We start from the raw sequence: 20,568 nt of genomic DNA on the forward strand, positions 1-20,568 counted from the left end.
CGAGGGCATAAAATTAATGGAGCTGTGTCCCAGGTGCTAAGGGTTTAAATAAGGGAATGGAAATGATTTTCAATCAGGTCATTTGCTATGGAACTGCTAAATTCACTTATAATAATGAAAGTCATTTGTAACATATGTACCATTTCATCTTCTCAGGAATAATAGAAAATATCCAATTCTTTTCATCATGTCTTGGGCTAGAGTTATTTCTTTTTGTACTCTTGCTAGGGATTGGAACTGAAGACGAGTCATAAACAAGTTCCCCTTGACTTCATTTTCCTTCTATCTACTGTAGGTTTTTTTAAAATGTGCAAACAAGCAAGGCTCCAAATAAAAAATAGCATTCCTTACAGGCACAGCCTTCCAACTCAAGAGCCTGTGAAAGAAGGTTGTCCAATGTCTGCATATTGAGGTGCATAGATAGATAACTGTGAGAACTCCATAAAGACCATGGCTCCTCAATTCACTCTAGACAAGGCCATGAGTTAAGAGCAGTGGGTGGTGTTAAGTCCGCACCAACAGGAGGCAGGCAAAAAGATCCTGTTAGAGTTTAAGAAATTTTATTACATTCTCTCACAGTGGGCTGAGACCAGTATATCCGGGTCAGGAAGCAAGAGTAGGGAGGGTGGGATATTTGTGTCTTGTGAAGGTCCCCAGGAACCAGATGCAGGTGCAGGAAGTCAGGTCTAAAGCCGATTTTCTCAGCCGGTCAGCTTTCTCTGTGACACCTGAAATAAGAATAACAGGAAAACCGCAGAGAGAGGGGATCCAAGTGGGGTATAATGGAAAAGAACTGAGTGCAGGGAAATGATTCAGAATATGCCTAGCATTCTAACCTCCTATTTTCCTTCTGTGAACTGGGGCTGACGAGGGAGGTTGATCTCATTCTTCTGTAGCTTCTTCCTGCTCAGGTGGGGCGTAGAGCTGTCCCTACCTAGTTAGGGACTGAGAAAGGGGATGATATCTAGTGTAGGGCTGGAGAAGCATTATTTCCCCTATGGATCTTAGTGACAGCCTGGATATAGTTTTGGAGGGAGCAAGAAATGGCTCTTAGGATGCATGAGCCAAAGATCAGTGCCAGAAAGAACATTAAGAGGGATCCAACTAAAGGCAGAAGCCAAGAGGTCCAATCTAGATTCTGTGGCCAGGTGCCCAGGATTCTGAAAACTGTCAGAGTTTTGTGGCCCTATCATCTAGTTTGTCCTTGCTGGTCCCAGAGTAAGCGGTGAGAACCTTAAAGGACTGGTTATTAGGGGCAATGTCTATCTCAGGGATGATAGACTAGTGTACAGGTCCCAGTCCAGTTGGCTGGGAGACAGAGATAGGTACTGGTACCACACAGTAACAAGATTCCTTGATTTTTTAAGCAGAAGGTGTTTTCGATGGTGAAGAGGTGAGTGAGCTTGTTGTTTTCATTTTCCCAAACAGAAAGAGTTCCAGCTAAGGTTGCCCCCGTAAGGAGCTGAAAAGGGCCTTCAGGATTGACCTGTGTAGCCCCTGTGGTGGTATTCTCAAAAAAAATATATTTTCTGTCAGTGTCTACCCAAAATTTGGAGTATGTGAGGCCATGGGAGGGGATTTGGCGGCAGTTAGAACGTAATTGTGATTTGCAATCCTGCCAGGGGAAGTAGTTAATGCAGGAAAGCGGTCGACCTGAACAGAACTGGGAGGTGTCAGTTGTTGGGAAGGTTGCTGAGATGGTAGGCCAGGCTGAGAACTGAACAGGCTTTGAGAAGTAGGCTGTTTGGGTAACTATATAACTAGCCCAACGCTTGAAAGAGGGCTGAATTTCAAGAGTAAAGTGGCATAGGCGTTGATCAAGATATCCTAAAACCTTTCCTGCAGGGTGTGTCCTGTTGATGCAGAGAGGGGCCGGAGATACTATGACGGTGTTGGTTGTTACTGGTCTTAAGATGGGGACTTTGTTGGAGTGCTCAGTGATGTTGTTTAAGTATGACTGGAGTAACTGTACGGCCCTGCCTGTGAGTGTTCCTTTAGTCATTTCTGTGATTTTGAAGTTATAAATTCCATCGAGGTGCATGAGTTGGAATGGGAGTCCTCCATGTACCTTGTAGTGGAAGGATAGACTGGAGTTGGCCCATGTATGTAGGGAGGCTGGGATTGCCGAGTAGCTAGCTGAAAAGGGGGGAAAACAGGTTAGGATGAGGACGTGATGTGTTAGGTCTAGGGTTCGAGAGAGATAGTGAGGACTTAGGAGATTTTTTAGAGGTATGGGGTAAATCTGTGTACAGAATAAGGGGAGAAGGATTAGGGAGATCATTGTACAACCCCAACAGTGTTAAGAGTAGTTCCAACCAGGTGACATAAGGTAATGGTACATCAGAAGATCAAGAATGATAAGGATGACCCACAGGAAGACCAGGCACTAGAAGAGGGGAGATCTTATAGTATCTTGGTCAATCATGGGGCCAGGTTTAACCAGGTTGTAGTCTGTTCCCAGGAATAGTCAAGAAAATCCTCTGGGAGGAACGTGTCCCGCAGGAAAGACAAGAGGTGCGATCCGTGGGGGTGGGGCGTGGATGCTGAGAGGGACAGGAACAGCTGCTATGAGGTGCAGAGTGAGGCAGGGACCAGTCTAGGCAGAGCGGTGAGGGGCAATGGGGGGAGACTGGCTTACAGGGGATTAGGCAAAGGTCTGGGACTTACAGTTGCTTGGGAATTTTTGTGAACTTGAGGCGAGCTGGTCCGAGGCTGACACTCCAATACAAACGGACCGGTGGAGCCTGGGGTGCAGGGGCTCCCTTCAACCTGGAGGAGCGGAGTGAGGAAGGACATCCCTGTAACTTGGCCGCCTTCCTGTGGTCAGAAGTACCTGGTGTGGGCCGGTCCACCTGGGCTTTAGGGTCCCCCGGCCGTTGGATGCTGGAAGCATATCCCGTCTCCCGGTTCCAGTGGAGGATCAAGGGGGGAGTGAGTGGGGGGCGTAGAAGCACTGTGTTGGCATGTTGCCCAAGGAGGTGACCAGGGAGGTCGAGGGTGGAGAGAATCCCCACAAAGGGCTAGAGGTGGTGGGGCCGTGTCCAAGGAGGAAGGGTCTGCAGTGCAGACGCTGGAAAGGGCTGGAGGCTGGGCTGTCTGGAACCAGTGAGATGGGGCTCAGGAAGACGGCTGAGGGGGTGGATGAAGGGGTGGAGTCCAGAGACCAGAGACAGAGGGGCAGTGGGAGGAGGGCTGGGGGGGCCAGAGGGGAAGGGGAGGACTGACCAGAAGCCTCAGGGTTGGGTGGGAGGGGGCTCTGAGTGCAGGAGGAGGATCTGGTGGGTGTAAGTATGACAAGAGAGAAGGACGATGACAGAGAGTTAAGAACTGAAAAACTTTACCAAAAACCCTTCATTACAGTTACACTTACGGTCTTAACAACTCTATGAGATTTTTTTTTTAAATATATATTTTATTGATTTTTTACAGAGAGGAAGGGAGAGGGAGAGAGTTAGAAATACCAATGAGAGAGAAACATCGATCAGCCGCGTCCCGCACACTCCCCACTGGGGATGTGCCCACAACCAAGGTGCATGCCCTTGGCCGGAATCGAACCCGGGACCCTTCAGTCCGCAGGCCGACGCTCTATCCACTGAGCCACACCGGTCAGAGCTCTATGAGATTTAAAGCCAATGATTACCTAAGCCATTTTCCTGATACATTCTGTAACAGGGGTAACATGACCGTGACACCTTTGAGGAGGCTGGAATAAAGGCGGGGATGGGGGAGCAGGCTTGCCAGCTGCTTGCATTCAAAAGCGCCACCTCCTCCCCTTACAGGGGGGTCAGGCCCGGGCCCGGAAGTGAACCCCAGCCCCGCGCCCGCGGGCGTTCGTGGGGCAAAGCTAGCAAAGCAGAAGGTCAAGTGCCTCTTACCGGAAACTGGGGTGGCCGGTGTGGTCGGGAGGAGCCCGCAGCCGGGGGTGGGGGTCCCTACGGGCTGCTGTGCATCCTGGGTTCCAGCACCAAACTGTCGGGTCCCCGCCGGCAAGGAGCCAGGCCAGGAGGCCTCGTGGGAGTTTAAGAAACTTTATTGCATTCTCTCGCAGTGGGCTGGCCCAGTGCGGCCGTGTCGGCAGCAACGGGGGCGCGGGGGGGAGCCGAGGCGGGTGCCGGCGGCTGCGGGGCGCCGGGTCTAGAGCTGCTTTTCTCAGCCGTCCGCTGCCTCCTGCGGCGCCTGCAATGAGAGTAACAGGGAAATCGCAGGGAGGGCGGGAGCCCCAAGTTGGGCACAGGGGGCCGGGACTGAGCGCAGGGGGAAGGTTCCGGTAACGGGAAAGCCAAGACTAGGACATCATGGGGCTTCTAGTAACCGCAACCTGGTGCTTGCTGTGCACACCTTCACATTTCTCCAACGGAAGAAAACCGAATGGAATCCATACACTCTCTGCGCACAAAAAAAAAGAAAGTCTCTTCGCTAGACTTACGGTGGGGAAACACGCAGCGAGCGATCCGGTTCAAACTTGAACCGCGGGTATCCCAGCGGCCGCGCGGCCGCGCGTCTGCGCAGGCGCGGGAGGCCGCAGCCCGCGGAGGGCCTTGGTATGGGGGCGGGGCGCGACGCCAGCCCGCGCACACGGTGTCCGTTGCCCCTCCCCGGAAATTCCGCGTCCCCGGGCGTCGGAGGCGGAGGGAGTGCTTCCTGGAGCACAGAGGAGGTCACAAATCATGTGACGGCGGCTTGCGGAGGAACCTGTCTTGGAAGCTTGTCCCCGAGGCGGTGGACAGCCACGAACCTTGCTGCTCAGAGAGCCGGGTAACTGGGCCCCTTTGCCGGATGGTCAGGCCTGGGCCCGCGGGTAGCGCGGGCGCTGAGCTGGAAAAGGAGTGGACGGCCCTTCCCCTTCGCTGGGGACTTCGATTCAGGGGGCTGGGGAGGTGGGGTGGGCTGAGGCATGTCGGTGTCCGGGAACTCTGGCTCCCTTCGGTGTCCGCCACTCCTGGAGGCGCGGGTTCTTGCCGCTTGCTAGGGTCGCGGTGGGGCGCGAGGGAATCTTGACGGGAGAGTCACCAGGAGTTTCTTTTTCAGGCGTGGATCTTGAACCCGCGGGAGAAAGGGGTGCATCATGGCGGATGTGAGTTACCCCCCAGCACAGGAGGAAGGAGAGGGTGGAGAGTTTGGAGGAGACTCCTGGGCGGGGAGAGGGAGCGCTTCCCCGGTAGAAATTTGTTTCGTTTGGCCCCGCCCCCCGTAATTATTTTCTGTAGTCTGCAGTGAGCGGCTAATATGAATGGGTTTGCCGGGGTCCTGAGTGGGTCTTGGAATGGGGGTGGAGGACACCAGGTCGCCTGTTCGTACTCCCCAAATCCCGCGGGCATAAGAGGCTCTGAACATTGCCATTTGAGTTTCTAAATTGTGGTTTGCTGCTCGGAATCCTTTTTTTTTTAGCAGTGGTCATGGTGTCTTTTTAGGTTCATTGCAGCAATTTTAGTTGATTTCCAACTGGCATCTCTTTAGCGCAGTAACACAAGTCAAATGCTAAGCTTAGGTAGCTTGTGCTAGTTACTAGAAACAGCAGGGCATTAATACTCACACTCATGGTGATGCTTTACCTCCTGTTACTTTGCTTACGTACATGCTGAGTGTTCTAAATATTGAACATATATTCATTTCTTATAACTTTTGCGCGGTAGGCACTGTCACCCCTGTGATGATAAGGCACAGAAAGGTCAAGTAACTGGCCTCAGGTTACACAGCTAGTACTTGTGTAGTCCAGATACCAACTCGGGCAGTTTCAGTCCAGAGTCCATGCTCTTAACCATTACACTAAATAGTCATTCAGCATTAATATGAATCTGATTCCTTTTCAGATTGCAAGATTATGTGTTTCAATATTAAGCAACATTTACAGCCCTTATATCTCCATTTTTGGGTGTCTTCCATTATATTTTTGAGACCTTATTAGTCAGGCATAATCAGATCACTTTCTATTGAGCATCTGTCTTGCAAAAGTTTCTGTCATAAGGGCTGAGGGTGAAATAATGAAGATTGAGGTATAATTCCTCTCCTTCAGAGTTTTACAACTTAAAAAAAATACTATGCAAGGGATCATAGATAAGCATACATTACTGTGTGAAAATTTCGAGTGATTACCTCTGGTTTGTGTCTATCAGGAGAGCCTGATTGGAGTATTTGGTGGTTGATATTAGCTCTAAATGATGAGTGGCAACTTTTTAAAAAGAGAGGGAGAATATTACTACTAGAATGAATAATCTAAGCAGACTTAGGGAGAGGTATGTATGGAAAAGCTGTGAATAGTCTAGTTTAGCTGGGGCTAAGGATATGTATGAGGGAGTGGTAGGAAGCAGGGCTGTAAACTTAGTCATAGGCCATGTTGTAGAGCAGCGGTTCTCAACCTGCGGGTCACGACCCCTTTGGGTGTCAAACGACCCTTACACAGGGGTCACCTAAGACCATCGGAAAACACATGTATAATTACATATTGTTTTTCTGATTAATCACTATGCTTTAATTATGTTTAATTTGTAACAATGAAAATACATCCTGCATATCAGATATTTACGATTCATTACAGTAGCAAAATTATAGTTATGAAGTAGCAACGAAAATAATTTTATGGTTGGGGGTCACCACAACATGAGGAACTGTATTAAAGGGTCGCGGCATTAGGAAGGTTGAGAACCACTGTTGTAGAGTCTCAAATGTCTAAAGTATCGTCTATAATAATAAAAGCGTAATATGCTAATTAGGCCATACTTCCTTCCTTCCAGACAAAGCTGCAGTGGCTGGTGGGGTCGGAGGCAGAGGTGGCCACTGCAGGAGTTTTGTGCATTTGGCCTCTAGTTTGTACATAATTCAATGTACAGTTGAGAGCCTTTCAAAGATTGGTTCTGAAACTGGCTGCACAGGGAATCATCTGGGGAGCACCTCCAACCCCGGCATCAGAGTGTGTTTGTGTGTGTGTGTGTGTGTGTATGTGTGTGTATGTATGTATTAAAGCTCCTCATATGTTATCCATAGCAAAGGTTGAAAATCACTGCAATTATGGCTTTAGAGAAGGAGGAAATATGACTCTTGGCACTGTGTAGAACTGCATGGGATAGAAACATGAGATCGGTATACCAATTGGGAGGTTAGTGCACGTCACAAATAGTAAAATGAAAGTAAACCGTATGTCCATTGAAAAGGAGAAGAAATCGGTTTAAAAACATTGGACTTCACAGGTGATTTAAAAGTGACAAATGTGAGGTTAGGGTTAACTATTACTCATAGTTTCAAACCGAATAATGGGGTTGGTAGTGCCATTAGTAGGAACAAAATGATTGAGAAATTTGGATTTTAGATGACACCATGATAAGTTGAGATTTTCTTGTGTATGTTTAAAATGAGAGGAAAGGTAAACTGGTGGTGATAACATGAAATAAAATGAACATTAACACCAAAACCGGTTTGGCTCAGTGGATAGAGCGTCGGCCTGCGGACTGAAAGGTCCCAGGTTCGATTCTGGTCAAGGACATGTACCTGGGTTGCGGGCACATCCCCAGTGGGAGATGTGCAGGAGGCGGCTGATCGATGTTTCTAACTCTCTATCTCTCTCCCTTCCTCTCTGTAAAAAATCAATAAAATATATTTATAAAAAAAAAAATGAACATTAAGGTTTGGAGAATTGTAGGGTTTAGAGGTTCAAAACAGCAGGTATCATATTTATCTTTGTAGAGCTCTTAATTGATACCTGCTTGTCATTGAAATTCTCCAGATGAGAGAGTGTAATGAGACAAAGTAAAGTAGTTTTTTATTTCATTTGTCGTAATTATGTCACATGCTAAACACTTGACATCATATATTTAGTCATGTGAGGAAATTAAATTTCCGAGAAATAAATGAATTTACCCAGGATTGTTAAAGTGATGTGTATACATGGAAAGATATTCACAATATATTCTCAAGTGAACACAACAATAGCACCAGGATTTGAAATAATACGAAAGTATGACCTAATTTTACAGCTAATATGTATTTGGGTTTCCCATTTCCAGATATGCTCATCACTTTACATTCATCTTCTCAATAAACTTTAAAACAATCTTAAGACTTAGGTTCTGCTATTGTCCCTACTCAACAAATAATGAAACTGAGGCTTAGAGAAAAAGGTTAACTTGCTTCAAGTCACACAACCAGTAAGTATCAAAATCAGAAAGGGAAAGAACACAAACAAGAAAGGTTAGGAATGATGACTCAAGGTCCCTGAAATGTGACTAGGACAGGATCTAGAGAATTTAGTACAAGGCATGTTTTTACATGATTTGTTAATGTTCTCTTTCAGGACCTAAAGCGATTCCTGTATAAAAAGTTACCAAGGTAAAAAATTATTTATTTGTCATTAAATAAATTCTGCATAACGGTTAATTTTATGTAGCATTTTGTTTCTTGCTATTTTAGACTAAATATTGTGTGTATATAATGCTATTGTTTAGCACTTTACCTAAGATAGCCCTAGGTAGCATGAATAATATCCTTCGAATTTGCAAATAAATAACATGGGGCCTAGAGAGGTTACAAGAGTACATTTATTTTGCTGTAAAAAAAACTTAGCAGGAGTAGTTTGAACAGTGTTTGCCTACTTCTTTCCATATACCTTAAGATACATGAAAGCTATATGCTTACAATAAGGAACAGGCAGCTTTTCTGTGCCATGGCGAATTGGCATGCTCCTAAGTCTGAGTCAGCTTTCAGCATGTTGTCCAGTGTTGTGAAATATCTCCGAGAGTTCTTTAATAGGAAGCTTGTTTGCCAGTGTCATTTCCTCTGTCAGTTCCATTAACCTTTTCATCACAACCACTTTCTCATTTATGTCACTAAGTCCACCTTCACTAAGTTCTCTGGCTGTACATTTTGTGCAGAACAATGACAATGTCAACCTCTCAGCCAGCTATTTCTTTTCTAACTCCATTTAATTTCTATTCAAATTTCACCTCCAGTATTACCACTTTTCATTTCTTTGCTATATTTCACTTTAATTGGCCTCATTTCAGTTATTTTTTTAGTATCACTGGACAATGAGATAATGCTGCATGTTTTTGTTCTCTGCATAAATCAAACAGATGCTCAGTAATCAATCACCAACACTCTGGAAAAAGAGATGTGACTACTTATTGATCACAATGTGTGTCTGTTATGTCAGTTATTTACATAGTAATGTGTGAACTAAAGAAATAGTGAAGTTTGTACTCTATATAATTATTCAGTTAATATATCATACTTACTGATATTTGATCCATGCTGTTGAGGGGGAATGGTGTTATTTAATCTGGCAATTAAAATGTTTCTAAATTGGAACTTTACAAAAATGAGGGCTTTCTGTATTTGTATTTGCCTTCTTAGAAGTTTAGCATATTGAAAGGATGCTAAAATTGGTGATGGGTGGGGGATATCACACTGACGACAAAATACAGAAATGGAGGCATAGCTGATACTTGTAAAAACATAATGAAAATCTTTTCATAATGGAAAGAAAATGATTAGTACAAAGTGGTGTTTTTTTTCCATCATGACTGAGGCCAGTTTAATTCATATCTGTGACCATTTGATGGTAGGCATATTGCAACCCAAGAGCCAAAAGAATGGGGAAGTAATATTATTGAACATTTATAAAGAAAAATATTAGAATACACACTGATTTGTTGCTAGATGTATGTAAGTTAAGGGTTTGGACACAGGCAGCCTAGCTTCAGAGCTGTGGGTCCATGCTCTTAATTGTACTGCTGTGCCTCTCAACCAAGTCAATTTTGTTTTGTTTTTTTAATTCTCTGTTAAATATAGTTCTTGTATTTGTATTTTTAAGTCTAGTTGTGACTCAAGCAGTCTCAGGCTTAAATAATCACAACTTTGTGTTTTAAAATAACCAAATGTTTCATTACTATATTAATAAAACTAAGTATGATATCTTTGATTACCAATGTAACATTTGCTTTTGCGGGGAGTGGGGATAAAAATGTTTTAGTGCTGGTGTTGCTCGGTCACGGGTCGATTCCCTGTCAGAATACATGCCCAGGTTTCAGGCTGGATCCCCTGTAGGGGGTATGCAGGAGGCAGTGATTCTCTCTCATCAGTGATGTTTCTATCGCTCCTTTCCCTTCTTTTCTGAAATCAATAAAAACATGTTAAAAAATGTTTCAGTAAGTGTAAGGTTTAGATTTCTACAGAATATTTCATACAATTTATTTCTTCTGAAAGTATAGTGTACCTATCAATGCATTATATTTATTTTCAATTATTAGTAAAAATCTATTCTGGTTATTCTTTGTTGACTGTGTGTAGAATGGGAAACACCTTTTATATTTGTGACCTGATTTCTTTTAAGTGATTACTTTAAGTATGTGAGTAATTTTTCTACCGTTTTGGACAGTTATCTCTGTGAATTTGGAATTAAGAAGGAGATCTTTTTAACTTCTACCTCCTCTTTGGGTGCTTTAGGTGGCATTTAAGTTAACTACTATGAAAAGAAAAAAGGTACCTATGGTGACAGATTTTTAAAACATTTTGTAGTACTCTTTACCTGTTTTTTTAATTTGCTTTTTTTTGAGTAGGTAGTACATTCATAAAATTCAATATTCAAAAGTTAATTGAAGGGCATAGAATGAGAAGTTTCCCATCACTGCCCTTCAGCCACATAGTTCCCCTCTCATAGGCACCCATTGTTACCTACAGGCAAACATGTATATAAACATACATATTTGCATGTATACACAGAGGTCTCAGACTGCTATAATACAAAGTACCAGAGATTGGATATTTATTTTTATTTTTATTGATTTCAGAGAGGGAGGGATAAAAACATCAATGATGAGACAGAATCATAGATCGGCTGCCTCCTGCACACTCCCTTCTGGGGATGAGCCAGCAATCAGGCATGTGCCCTGACTGGAAATGGAACCATGACCTCCTGGTTCATAGATCAACATTCCGCTATCTGAGCCACACTGACCAGGCTGGATACAGTGGGGCCTTGACTTACGAGTTTAATTTGTTCCGTGACGGAGCTCGTAACTCAAATTACTCGTATCTCAAATCAGCAGTGAACAAGTGAGACATGTGATGCTGGGCTGATGTTGTGGCGTTCACTGTGACGTTCGCTGCGCCAACTAGCGGTGGGGTATCTGAAGCTGGCTCGTAACCCGAATTTTAGCTCGCAACTCAAAGCAAAAAATCAGCCGAGAGACGGCTTGTATCTCGAAAAACTCGTTAGTCGGGACACTCGTAAGTCAAGGCCCTACTGTATTTCTTATATGTAAATGATCAAAATTTATTTCTCCTAGTTCTAGAGCAGGGGTGAGCAAACTTTTTGACTCGAGGGCCACAGTGGGTTCTTAAACTGGACTGGAGGGCCGGAACAAAAGCATGGATGGAGTGTTTGTGTGAACTAATATAAATTCAAAGTAAACATCATTACATAAAAGGGTACGGTCTTTTTTTTTTTTTTTTAGTTTTATTCATTTCAAACGGGCGGATCCGTGGGCTGTAGTTTGCCCACGGCTCTTCTAGAGGCTGGAAGTCCCAAGATCAGGGCACCAGCATGCCTGGGTTCTGGTGAAGGCCCTCTTCTGGGTTGCAGATTGCAGACTTCTCATATTCTCAGACAGGGAAGGAGAGCTAGCTAGCTTTCTAGCCTCTTAGAAGGGCACTAAGTACATTCATGAGGGCTCCACCCTCATGGCGCTGTCACCTCCCAAAGGCCCCACCTCCAGATACCATCACATTGGGATTAGGGTTTCAACATATGATTTTGGAGGGTGACAAACATTTAATCTCTTGTAATATACACATATAAATGCTTACATTGTGTTGTTATATAAGTTGCTTCTTGTACACACTATTCAAAACCATGTGCCTTTTCACTTAACATCTGTAAGTTTGAGATCAGTCCTTCCCAGTACATGAAGAGCTGCTTCTTTGTTTGCAGAGTATTCCATTGCATTTATGTGTCATAACTTATTTAACTTGTTCTTTTTGATGGTTAGTTAGGTTACCAATCTTTTTCTATTTCAAGAGATGGTGCCATTGGTAACTGCACAAAGTGGTGTGTGGGTGTCTCAAGTATCTGTAGGATATATTTTTATGCAATCTAGTTTTTAACTTAGAAGAAAATATTGTTTTATGTTTTGATCACATAAGTTATGTTTCAATCCATAGATAATTTTAGGATTTAATGATAATAGAAAATAATACTAGTAAATATACACAATTCTTTCATCTTTCTTATTTTTAATGTGAGGCAGATAAATGGCTTTGTTTGTAACATTTTCTCAAATTGTAATAACACTTCTCTGACAAACATTTTTTGACAGTGGGATTTAAAAACATAATTTCAGTAATATGAGTATAAGTTAATGTGAATATTATTCACTGCTTAGTTAAAATATTAAGGTTAACACAATAAGGAATGATAATTGTAGGTTATATAGTAGAAACATTGAGCATATTTCTGAGTTGCAACCTACATACGATGTAGTTACAAGGCTCTAGGTTTTGCATAAATATTGAAAGTTTGAGAATGTTTCCTCATAATTTTTGACACTATACTTTTATGCTCTAGCAATTCTTACTAATAATTTAATACTTAAACTGTAGTGATAAATTGTATCATTATCAGGGTGCACAGATGATACCCTGATATTAATAATAATTAGTATTTTAATGTAAACTTATGTACCAACCTCTACATGTATTATTTTATTGAATTTTGCAATAGCCAAAAAGTACACTTATCCCCATTTTCAGATTGTTAACTGAGGCTTGGAGAGTTTTATAACTAGCCCATGGTAGCATAAGTAGTAAGCAGGAGAGCCTGGGTGCAACTCACCTTTTTAATTTCAGAGGTATAGTCTTGACAATTCTGCTTACTGCTCCTTAGATAGACACTAGAGGCCCGGTGCATGAAGTTTGTGCACTCAGGGGTGTGCGGTCCCTTAGCCCGGCCTGCTCCCTCTCGCAGTCCGGGAGCCCTCAGGGGATGTCCGGCTGATGGCTTCTGGCAGTGGGACATCCTTGGTACTGACACAGAGGTGGGAGAGGCTTTTGCCACTGCTACTGCGCTCGCCAGCCCTGAGCCTGGCTTCTGGCTGAGTGGCACTTCCCCAATGGGAGGACACTGACCACCAGTGGGCAGCTCCTGCGTTGAGCATCTGCCCCCTGGTGGTCAGTGCACGTCATAGCTACCAGTCGTTCCTCAGTTCGGTTGATTTGCATATTAGCCTTTTATTATATAGGATGGCTGAAAGGATTGCTGCATAACCTACATTCTTCCCATCCAATTTCTTCAGCTTCAAATGATCTTTGTGCCCTTGTCTTAATCAGTGCCATAACACCTAAGCTGAGCTTTCACTTCCTCAGGGAAGCCTTCCTTGACCCACTTGGCCCACCTTGGCCCTCCCTCCCCTCTCCTCTGCGTTATAGGCTCTTGTATCCCCACAGATCACTTACTTGCCACAACTGTAGCTTTATATTTGTTAGTGCGAGATTATTTGATGGATAGTTACTCTCCTTTTAGATTGTAAGTTTTGTGAAGACAGTGACTTTATTTTTCCTTAGCATGGTATTATAAATATTCAGTGCCACAAATATTGGGCACTGTTATTAGAATGAATGAAAGAAAAAGTCTGTCTTTGCCATTGTTTCCACTGCTAATAACCTGTCATACTTCAGTAAACCACAGAATAATTAGCAATTTTAACAGAGAATCAGCTGTGTTTTAGCTCTTCATCAATAAACTATAAATTGTAAAAATATATTGTCAGTGATACACATTCATTCAGTTTCTGGAAGAGTTTTAGTAAACAGGAGTTTAGGCTGTCAAGAATTGAGTTTCCATGGTTTTTCAGAAATACACATGAAAATTATCATTATGACTTTGAGGTACACATTTTCAGAAAGTGAAATGTTATATATTTTTCCTTTCTAGTGTTGAAGGGCTTCATGCTATTGTTGTGTCAGACAGAGACGGGGTGCCTGTTATTAAAGGTAAATCAGAACTTAACATGCCAGTGTTGTGTTTGCTTTAGAATAAAGATGTACTTACATCTGAGTAGTACAGAAGCAAGTATATGAAACCCATTTCAGAAAATTTAGGAGAAGGTTTTTGGGGGAAAATGTTTGCTTTTGTATGTTGAAGGCTGTGTTGAAACTTAAAACTTATTACATATTAAGTGTATCATGTTGCCATTCAGAGCTTAAGCATGGATTTAATCACAGGCCCAGTTTCCCATTAAAGACATACTATGGTATAGTATAAAACAAGCATGTCAAACTTGCAGTCCACAACGAGTATTTTTGTGGCCCAGCAAATATAACGGTATGTAAGAAAGGCTTTAATAAAAATTTTGTAACTTAATTTTTACAATATCCTGTTATACATAATTATTAATAATGAACTACAACGTTCACTAATGACTGATTACTATAATCATGTTGCATTCATTTCCCTTATGCGCCTTATGCGAAGGTGCACCATTTCTCTCCACTAATAATAGCAGCGAAGATTTTAGCAGCTGATTGCCACGTCTTTCTTTAGTCTTGTACTGACTTGTTTGGTGTGGGCAACAGAAAATATTTTGCTTTTGGAAAACAAGGGAAGTAGGTTTATTTGCATTACGCTTATTAATTTGTGCAGTTATTCAGTGTCTGGTAAGTTAATGTTCAAGAAAAAAATATTAATTTTTATTAAAATGTTCTATTACTTTATGTTAACGATTACTCATTTACTTCAGCCCTTTGTATTCAGTATGTCTCTATCGAAATAAACCTACGTTTCTATAAAAATTGAAGTTTTTGTTTTTTTGTGGCCTACATAAACTTAAACCTTGTTTATTTGGCCCGTGTTAGCCTTTGAGTTTGACGTGCTTGATATAAACCATTAGTAAATCTATATGATAAGGCTGGGCATGTATGCAGCTAGATATATTATACATAAAGACTCCTCCCCCCTCCCCAATATATATTTTTATCAGTAGTTTTAGGATAAATATCCATATATTTGAATCAACATACTATTGGTTGTTTTTGTTTAATCTTTCTTGATTCTGTACTTCTTTACTGGAAGTAAGATTTAAAAAAAAAACAAACAACTTTTTATGTTTTACAAAACTTTTAGTTAACCAGAATCTAACAAGAATTTTTTACCTAAAGAAGAGCTTGCTAACCTAAAAAAAGAACTTTTTACCTAATTTAAGCTTTTTTGTTTGTTTGTTTTTGTTTTTAGTGTATATGATGTCATAGTCAGTATATATTAAGAATATCTTTCTACTCTCTCTGGTATCATCAATGGATGTGTACAGTTATACTAGGACACTGTAATAGTGTTACCAAAGAAAGAGTAAATAATGCTCTACACATTTTATTGCCAATTTATTTTCTAGCTGGGTTTATCATACATGTCAGGTAATTTTAGACTTGAGTTAAAGGAAGTTTAGAAATAATGTATTTATTTTGTTTTATAAATGAAGATTGTCAAGTGCAAAGAGTACATAGTTATTCCTAAGTTGTGATGTGAGTCAGTGACAAAGTAACATTAGAACCCATCATTTCCTGATGTGTGATCCAGTGTAATTTCTAACTTACCATAGAACATTGGTGGCTATGGGCAAGTCACTTGTCTTTTCTTAGTCCTGTAATGAAGGCTTTAAACAAAATAATGTCAGATTTGCCAGCTCTAATATTCTTTCTGAGGATCTCTGTGTTAAAGCCTTATGCTTGCCCAGCTAACTCCTTGACTTAATGAGTGAAGGAAAAAGTTGGCCAGCTGCACAATTATTAATACCAATAAGCAATATTACTATAGGTTTTATGAGAGCAAAGTTTTCTGAAGCTTTTTTAAAATTCTAGCTTGGCCGTCAATTAACGAGAATATTCAGTTTATTAAATGTACTGATTGCTCTGGGTACTTCAGTTGGTTAGAACGGCTTTTGATACACCAACATTGTGGATTTGATCTACAGTCAGGTCACATATAAGAAGCAACCAATGAATGCATAAATAAGTGGAATAACAGATTAATGTACCTCTCTCCCCCTCCTTCCAAAATCAATCATTCAATAAAATATATAAATGTACTGATTAATCTGTGTCTTAAGGTAGGTAGATACTAAAGAAATATAATCATTTAATCTTTTTAAAAATAAAAATATTGTGAGAATCATCATTTTTTCCCTTAGTTTTGATCGCTCACTCAACATCTCAGCAGTTTTTCACACCTGAATTGATGAGACCCAGTTAGTGATGTGATTTTAAATATTGGAAAGAACTCTTGTGCTTGGTGTTTTTCCAGATCCATGTCTTAAAAAGATGCTGCAAATCTTTCTACCATGTCCACTGCATAATTTTTACTTAAATCATTTGTATTTCCAGTGGCCAATGATAATGCTCCAGAGCATGCTTTGAGACCTGGTTTCTTATCTACTTTTGCCCTTGCAACAGACCAAGGGAGCAAACTTGGACTTTCAAAAAATAAAAGTATCATCTGTTACTATAATACCTACCAGGTAAGTTCATAACTGTTCAATGGCTTGCTGATTTCAACTATTATTATGTTTTCTATATAAAATAGCTTGTGCTATCATTCTAAATTTGAGTTTTGAAAGGGGTGGAATTTTAAGATCTTAGCCTTCAAATTTGACACCAGGAATTACTTACTGTGGAAAGTAATTAAAAAGATGTAGTAATAAAGTAATGTTATCCTGGAAAGGGTAAGTCAGGTCACTCTTACCTCCAGTAGATGGTGCCCTTAGGTTAACAGTGTAATTTCTCAAATGACATTTGTGTTGTTGGTGACAGGTAAAAATTTCTCTTGAAAGTCAAATGATAAATTATTTAAATTGGTTATTTTAGCTAATTCCTTCATTTGGTTTGGGATATATGTATATATATATGTAAAATATACCATTATATATAGGTTGTCCTAAGAAACATACACACACTTTGAAAAATTATAAAGGCAGTGTTTATTTAAATACATTTTATTTTCAAAATTGAACCATCAGCTGTTAAAATATGTATACATATTTTGGGGGGACACCCTGTATATAAATAAGTGAGGTTATTAATTATGGAGAAGAAATTAGTTGCTACATACTTCTTGATCTCCAGCTACATTTTCGTTAGAATAAATTAATCACTTGTCTATATGAGTGATGCTTATTTTAAAAGTTGTATATTCTAATGTATATTGGTAAAAAAAATAACCCATCTGGCCTTTAACTTGACTGATACAGATTAGATTGAAGCTAAGTTAAAGATAGTTGATTTAAAGTTAATTTAAATTTGTTTAAATTATAGTAGTACATAGGAGGCAGAAAAATCTTGAAGATACAGCTACTTGAATGAGAAATACTTCCTTTAGCCATTTAATTATTAAATTTTTATTGAGCTCTTACTATGTAATTGACACTCTGCTGGTCTTTAGAGATAAAAAAAAATGAAGACACAGTCCCACCTTAAAAACTTTCCAGGCTAAATGGTGTTGTCTCTAAGAGATACTCAGTAACTCTGTTTCATGGAAATATTTATTTTCATCTCTTTCATATTTCATGAGATAATACCATGATACCTTACACATTGACCATTTAAAGGTTTTTTGAAAGATTAAGATAGTTCATTGAATTATACTGCCTTTTCACAATGCAACATAATATTTAGATCTTCTTTTCTTTTTAGGTGGTTCAGTTTAATCGTTTACCTTTGGTGGTGAGTTTCATAGCCAGCAGCAATGCCAATACAGGTGTGTTTTAATTACTTTAAATGCAGCTTTAAAAATATATATATGTATATATATATTGATTTCAGAGAAGAAGGGAGAGGGAGAGAAATACAGAAATATCAATGATGAGAGAATTGTTGATCGGGTGCCTCCTGTTACATGCAGCTTTTAATTGTTTATGATACCGTATCTGAATAGTCTAATATGATAGCATTAATAGATTTAGGATAAAAGAAAATCTGAATTTGGGGGCAAGGTCTTTGCTCTCCGAAAAAATAAATCTGTTTTCCATATCTGTATAATGGAGCTAATATCTGCTTGTGTGGTAAGTTATCCTTTAAGATAAAAAAGAAAATTACATGTTATCTTTACCACTTGAATGCTATGTCTTGCTCACATTAAAAGAGCTTTAGAAAACAAAAAAAGAGTAGAGAACCAAAAAATAAAATGGTCACGGATGAGTTAAATTCTATATATACCATTCTATTAGCATTTTTAAATCCTGGACGATAGTGAGCAAGATGACGGAGGATTGTGAATAGGTGAGCATAATCACATTCTTCCTGAGGTTGAAGAATTGAGAACACACACTAGGAAGCTGTATTTCCCATGGAGGATAGCAAGACCCCATTACATCCAATAGCCTTCACTGGGTGTTTATGTGTAAAGTGACAGTATTTAGTTGAATTATATATTTTTTACTCCCTTTGGATAAAGTGATTTGTTTGTTTTTAGGGTCTGTCTCCTTCAGATTTGACTACTGTTTAGAATTGTTAGAGCAAGTTCTAGTTCTATCTATGTCACTGAAGCCAGTCCTTAGATTCCTGGTCTTTAAAATGAGGGGTTTAGATTTGATGATTAGTTCTCTTCCATTTCTGATGTATTGAAGCTGTAAAATATATATGTGAAAACACTTTGTAAATTATTCAGGGGTGGGCAAAAGTAGGTTTATAGTTGTAATACAAATAAATAATACAAGAATTAATAAGTAATACGAGAATGAACTCTTATTTCATGTACTCACAACTGTAAACCTACTTTTGCTCACCCCTGTATAGGATAGTGGTATCAATATTGTAAGTATATTAAACAGTAATTGTGATAAATCACCATCACATACTAACATAACTCATTGGTTGTTATAAATTATGATGTTGTACAGAATTATATTTTAGTACTTAGAACATTTCCTTGAGAATCCCAGATGCTTTTAATATTCTGTGAGAAAGAGGACAATCCATATTTATCTATAATAATAAAATAGCGTAATATGCTAATTAGACCAGATGTCCTCTGGACGAAGCCGGGGCTGCGAGGGCTGAGGCAGTCGCCACAGCCAGCAGGGTCAGAGGTAGAGGAGGTACCTTGGCTGCCACAGCAGTGGTAACCAAGGCAGAGGCCCCTCGCCACTGTGGCAGCAGGAGCCGATGCCGCCAGCCACCGCCGCAGTGAGGGCCGAGCCCCTTGCATGAATTTCGTGCATTGGGCCTATAGTTTAAACATAAAATAAGCAGTGTCTACAATATGTAGCCTTTCACTCTGGTAAATTAAGGAGAAGCTAGACACGCTAATTTCTAGACTAGGTTGTCTTCCAGATTCATCACTGAACTTTTCTTTAAACATGGAAGAAAGTTCATAGTGAATATGAGTTTTTTGGTTACTTTACTTAGAATTAGAATATTTTGCTTTAGTTACAGGGAATAAACTATCTCATTTACTTTTTACTTTTTAGTAATAATTTCAACCAAAGGGAATTTAAGTCAAAGACTTTTTTCATGAACATTTTTTCTAAGGTTCTAATTTTCTTAATCTCTTTGTTTTAGGACTAATTGTCAGCTTAGAAAAGGAACTTGCTCCATTATTTGAAGAATTGAGACAAGTTGTAGAAGTTTCTTAACCTGACAGTGGTTTTGATGTCTACCTTATCTTCATTATAATAGACAAGATATCAATCTAGCAATCTTGAGACCACAAGATACTTGTATCCAGGTACCCAAAAAAGGGTCCCTTTTTTACCTTATACTAAAAATTTATGGACAGATTGTTATCTTTTTTTGTATAGGTCTTATTTACTGAGATCTGGGGATACCACAGAAATGGTTCTGTCTATCACAGCTCCCATGGAGTTAGTCCAGTCCCCAAATCTGCATGAGATTCTATTGGGTGGGTCGGAATCAAAATGGTCCTTTGATCCACTTGAGCCGTGAAGTGCTCCCCCTTGTACATTCTGCCAGGCCTGCAGATTGAAGCAGATCTATTTTATTGTGAATAATAATGAGGACATATTTTTTTCATATTGTTTTATTTCTTTGCATTGAAGTGTGGGAACATAAAATGGCTTAGTAAAAGTAATAAAATCAGTACAACCACTAACTTTTTTGTGTATATATTCTTTTGCAATATACATGAATATTACTAATTGATTTGATTCTTCTCAGAGGGTGCTGCTCTTTAATAAAAATGATAGCTAATGGTTTTCCACCCACTCTGCTTCCTATATAACCATTCAGTGTTTTAATGTTTGTGCATTGTTCGTAAAATTTAGATATGATTCATTATTGAGCTCTGTTCCCAGTATTGGTACATATGTAAACATGATACTACAGCCATTTTTTTCAATACATAAGTATAAATAAAATAGTATTTTTAAAAGTATAGTTTGAGTACTATAGTTTTTTTCCCCCCAGACTACTTTCAAAAGTTTAAAGATATAATTACTTAATTTCACTCTTCTCAACCACAGGAATTAATAGTGAGTGTTTCTTGTGGATATTGGTGTGGAGATAGTTTTATGTGGCATAAGCTGTCAATAGGAAAATAAATATTTATGAGCCTAATCTAATATCTATGAAATTGGTATC

General features: G+C 40.0%; 1 protein-coding gene and 1 long non-coding RNA gene across 2 annotated transcripts; one reads left to right on the forward strand and one right to left on the reverse strand.

The window, feature by feature from the left end:
• Positions 1–545: 545 nt before the first annotated feature.
• On the reverse strand, positions 546–5,096 carry LOC308524116. Its single transcript, XR_013996387.1, has 4 exons — positions 4,427–5,096; positions 3,876–4,176; positions 2,668–2,769; positions 546–728 (listed from the first exon to the last, which is right to left on the reverse strand). It is a non-coding gene; the product is annotated as an uncharacterized lncRNA (long non-coding RNA).
• LAMTOR3 (late endosomal/lysosomal adaptor, MAPK and MTOR activator 3) lies at positions 4,644–20,080 on the forward strand. Its single transcript, XM_081098256.1, has 7 exons — positions 4,644–4,755; positions 5,029–5,074; positions 8,285–8,319; positions 13,919–13,977; positions 16,360–16,493; positions 17,665–17,728; positions 19,531–20,080. The coding sequence occupies exons 2-7, from the start codon at positions 5,066–5,068 to the stop codon at positions 19,602–19,604; spliced, it is 375 nt and encodes a 124-aa protein (XP_080954382.1). The 5' UTR covers positions 4,644–4,755; positions 5,029–5,065; the 3' UTR covers positions 19,605–20,080.
• Positions 20,081–20,568: the final 488 nt, after the last annotated feature.

This window comes from Myotis nattereri (genome assembly GCF_964212035.1).
Source record: "Myotis nattereri genome assembly, chromosome: 1".
Lineage (NCBI taxonomy): Eukaryota > Metazoa > Chordata > Mammalia > Chiroptera > Vespertilionidae > Myotis > Myotis nattereri.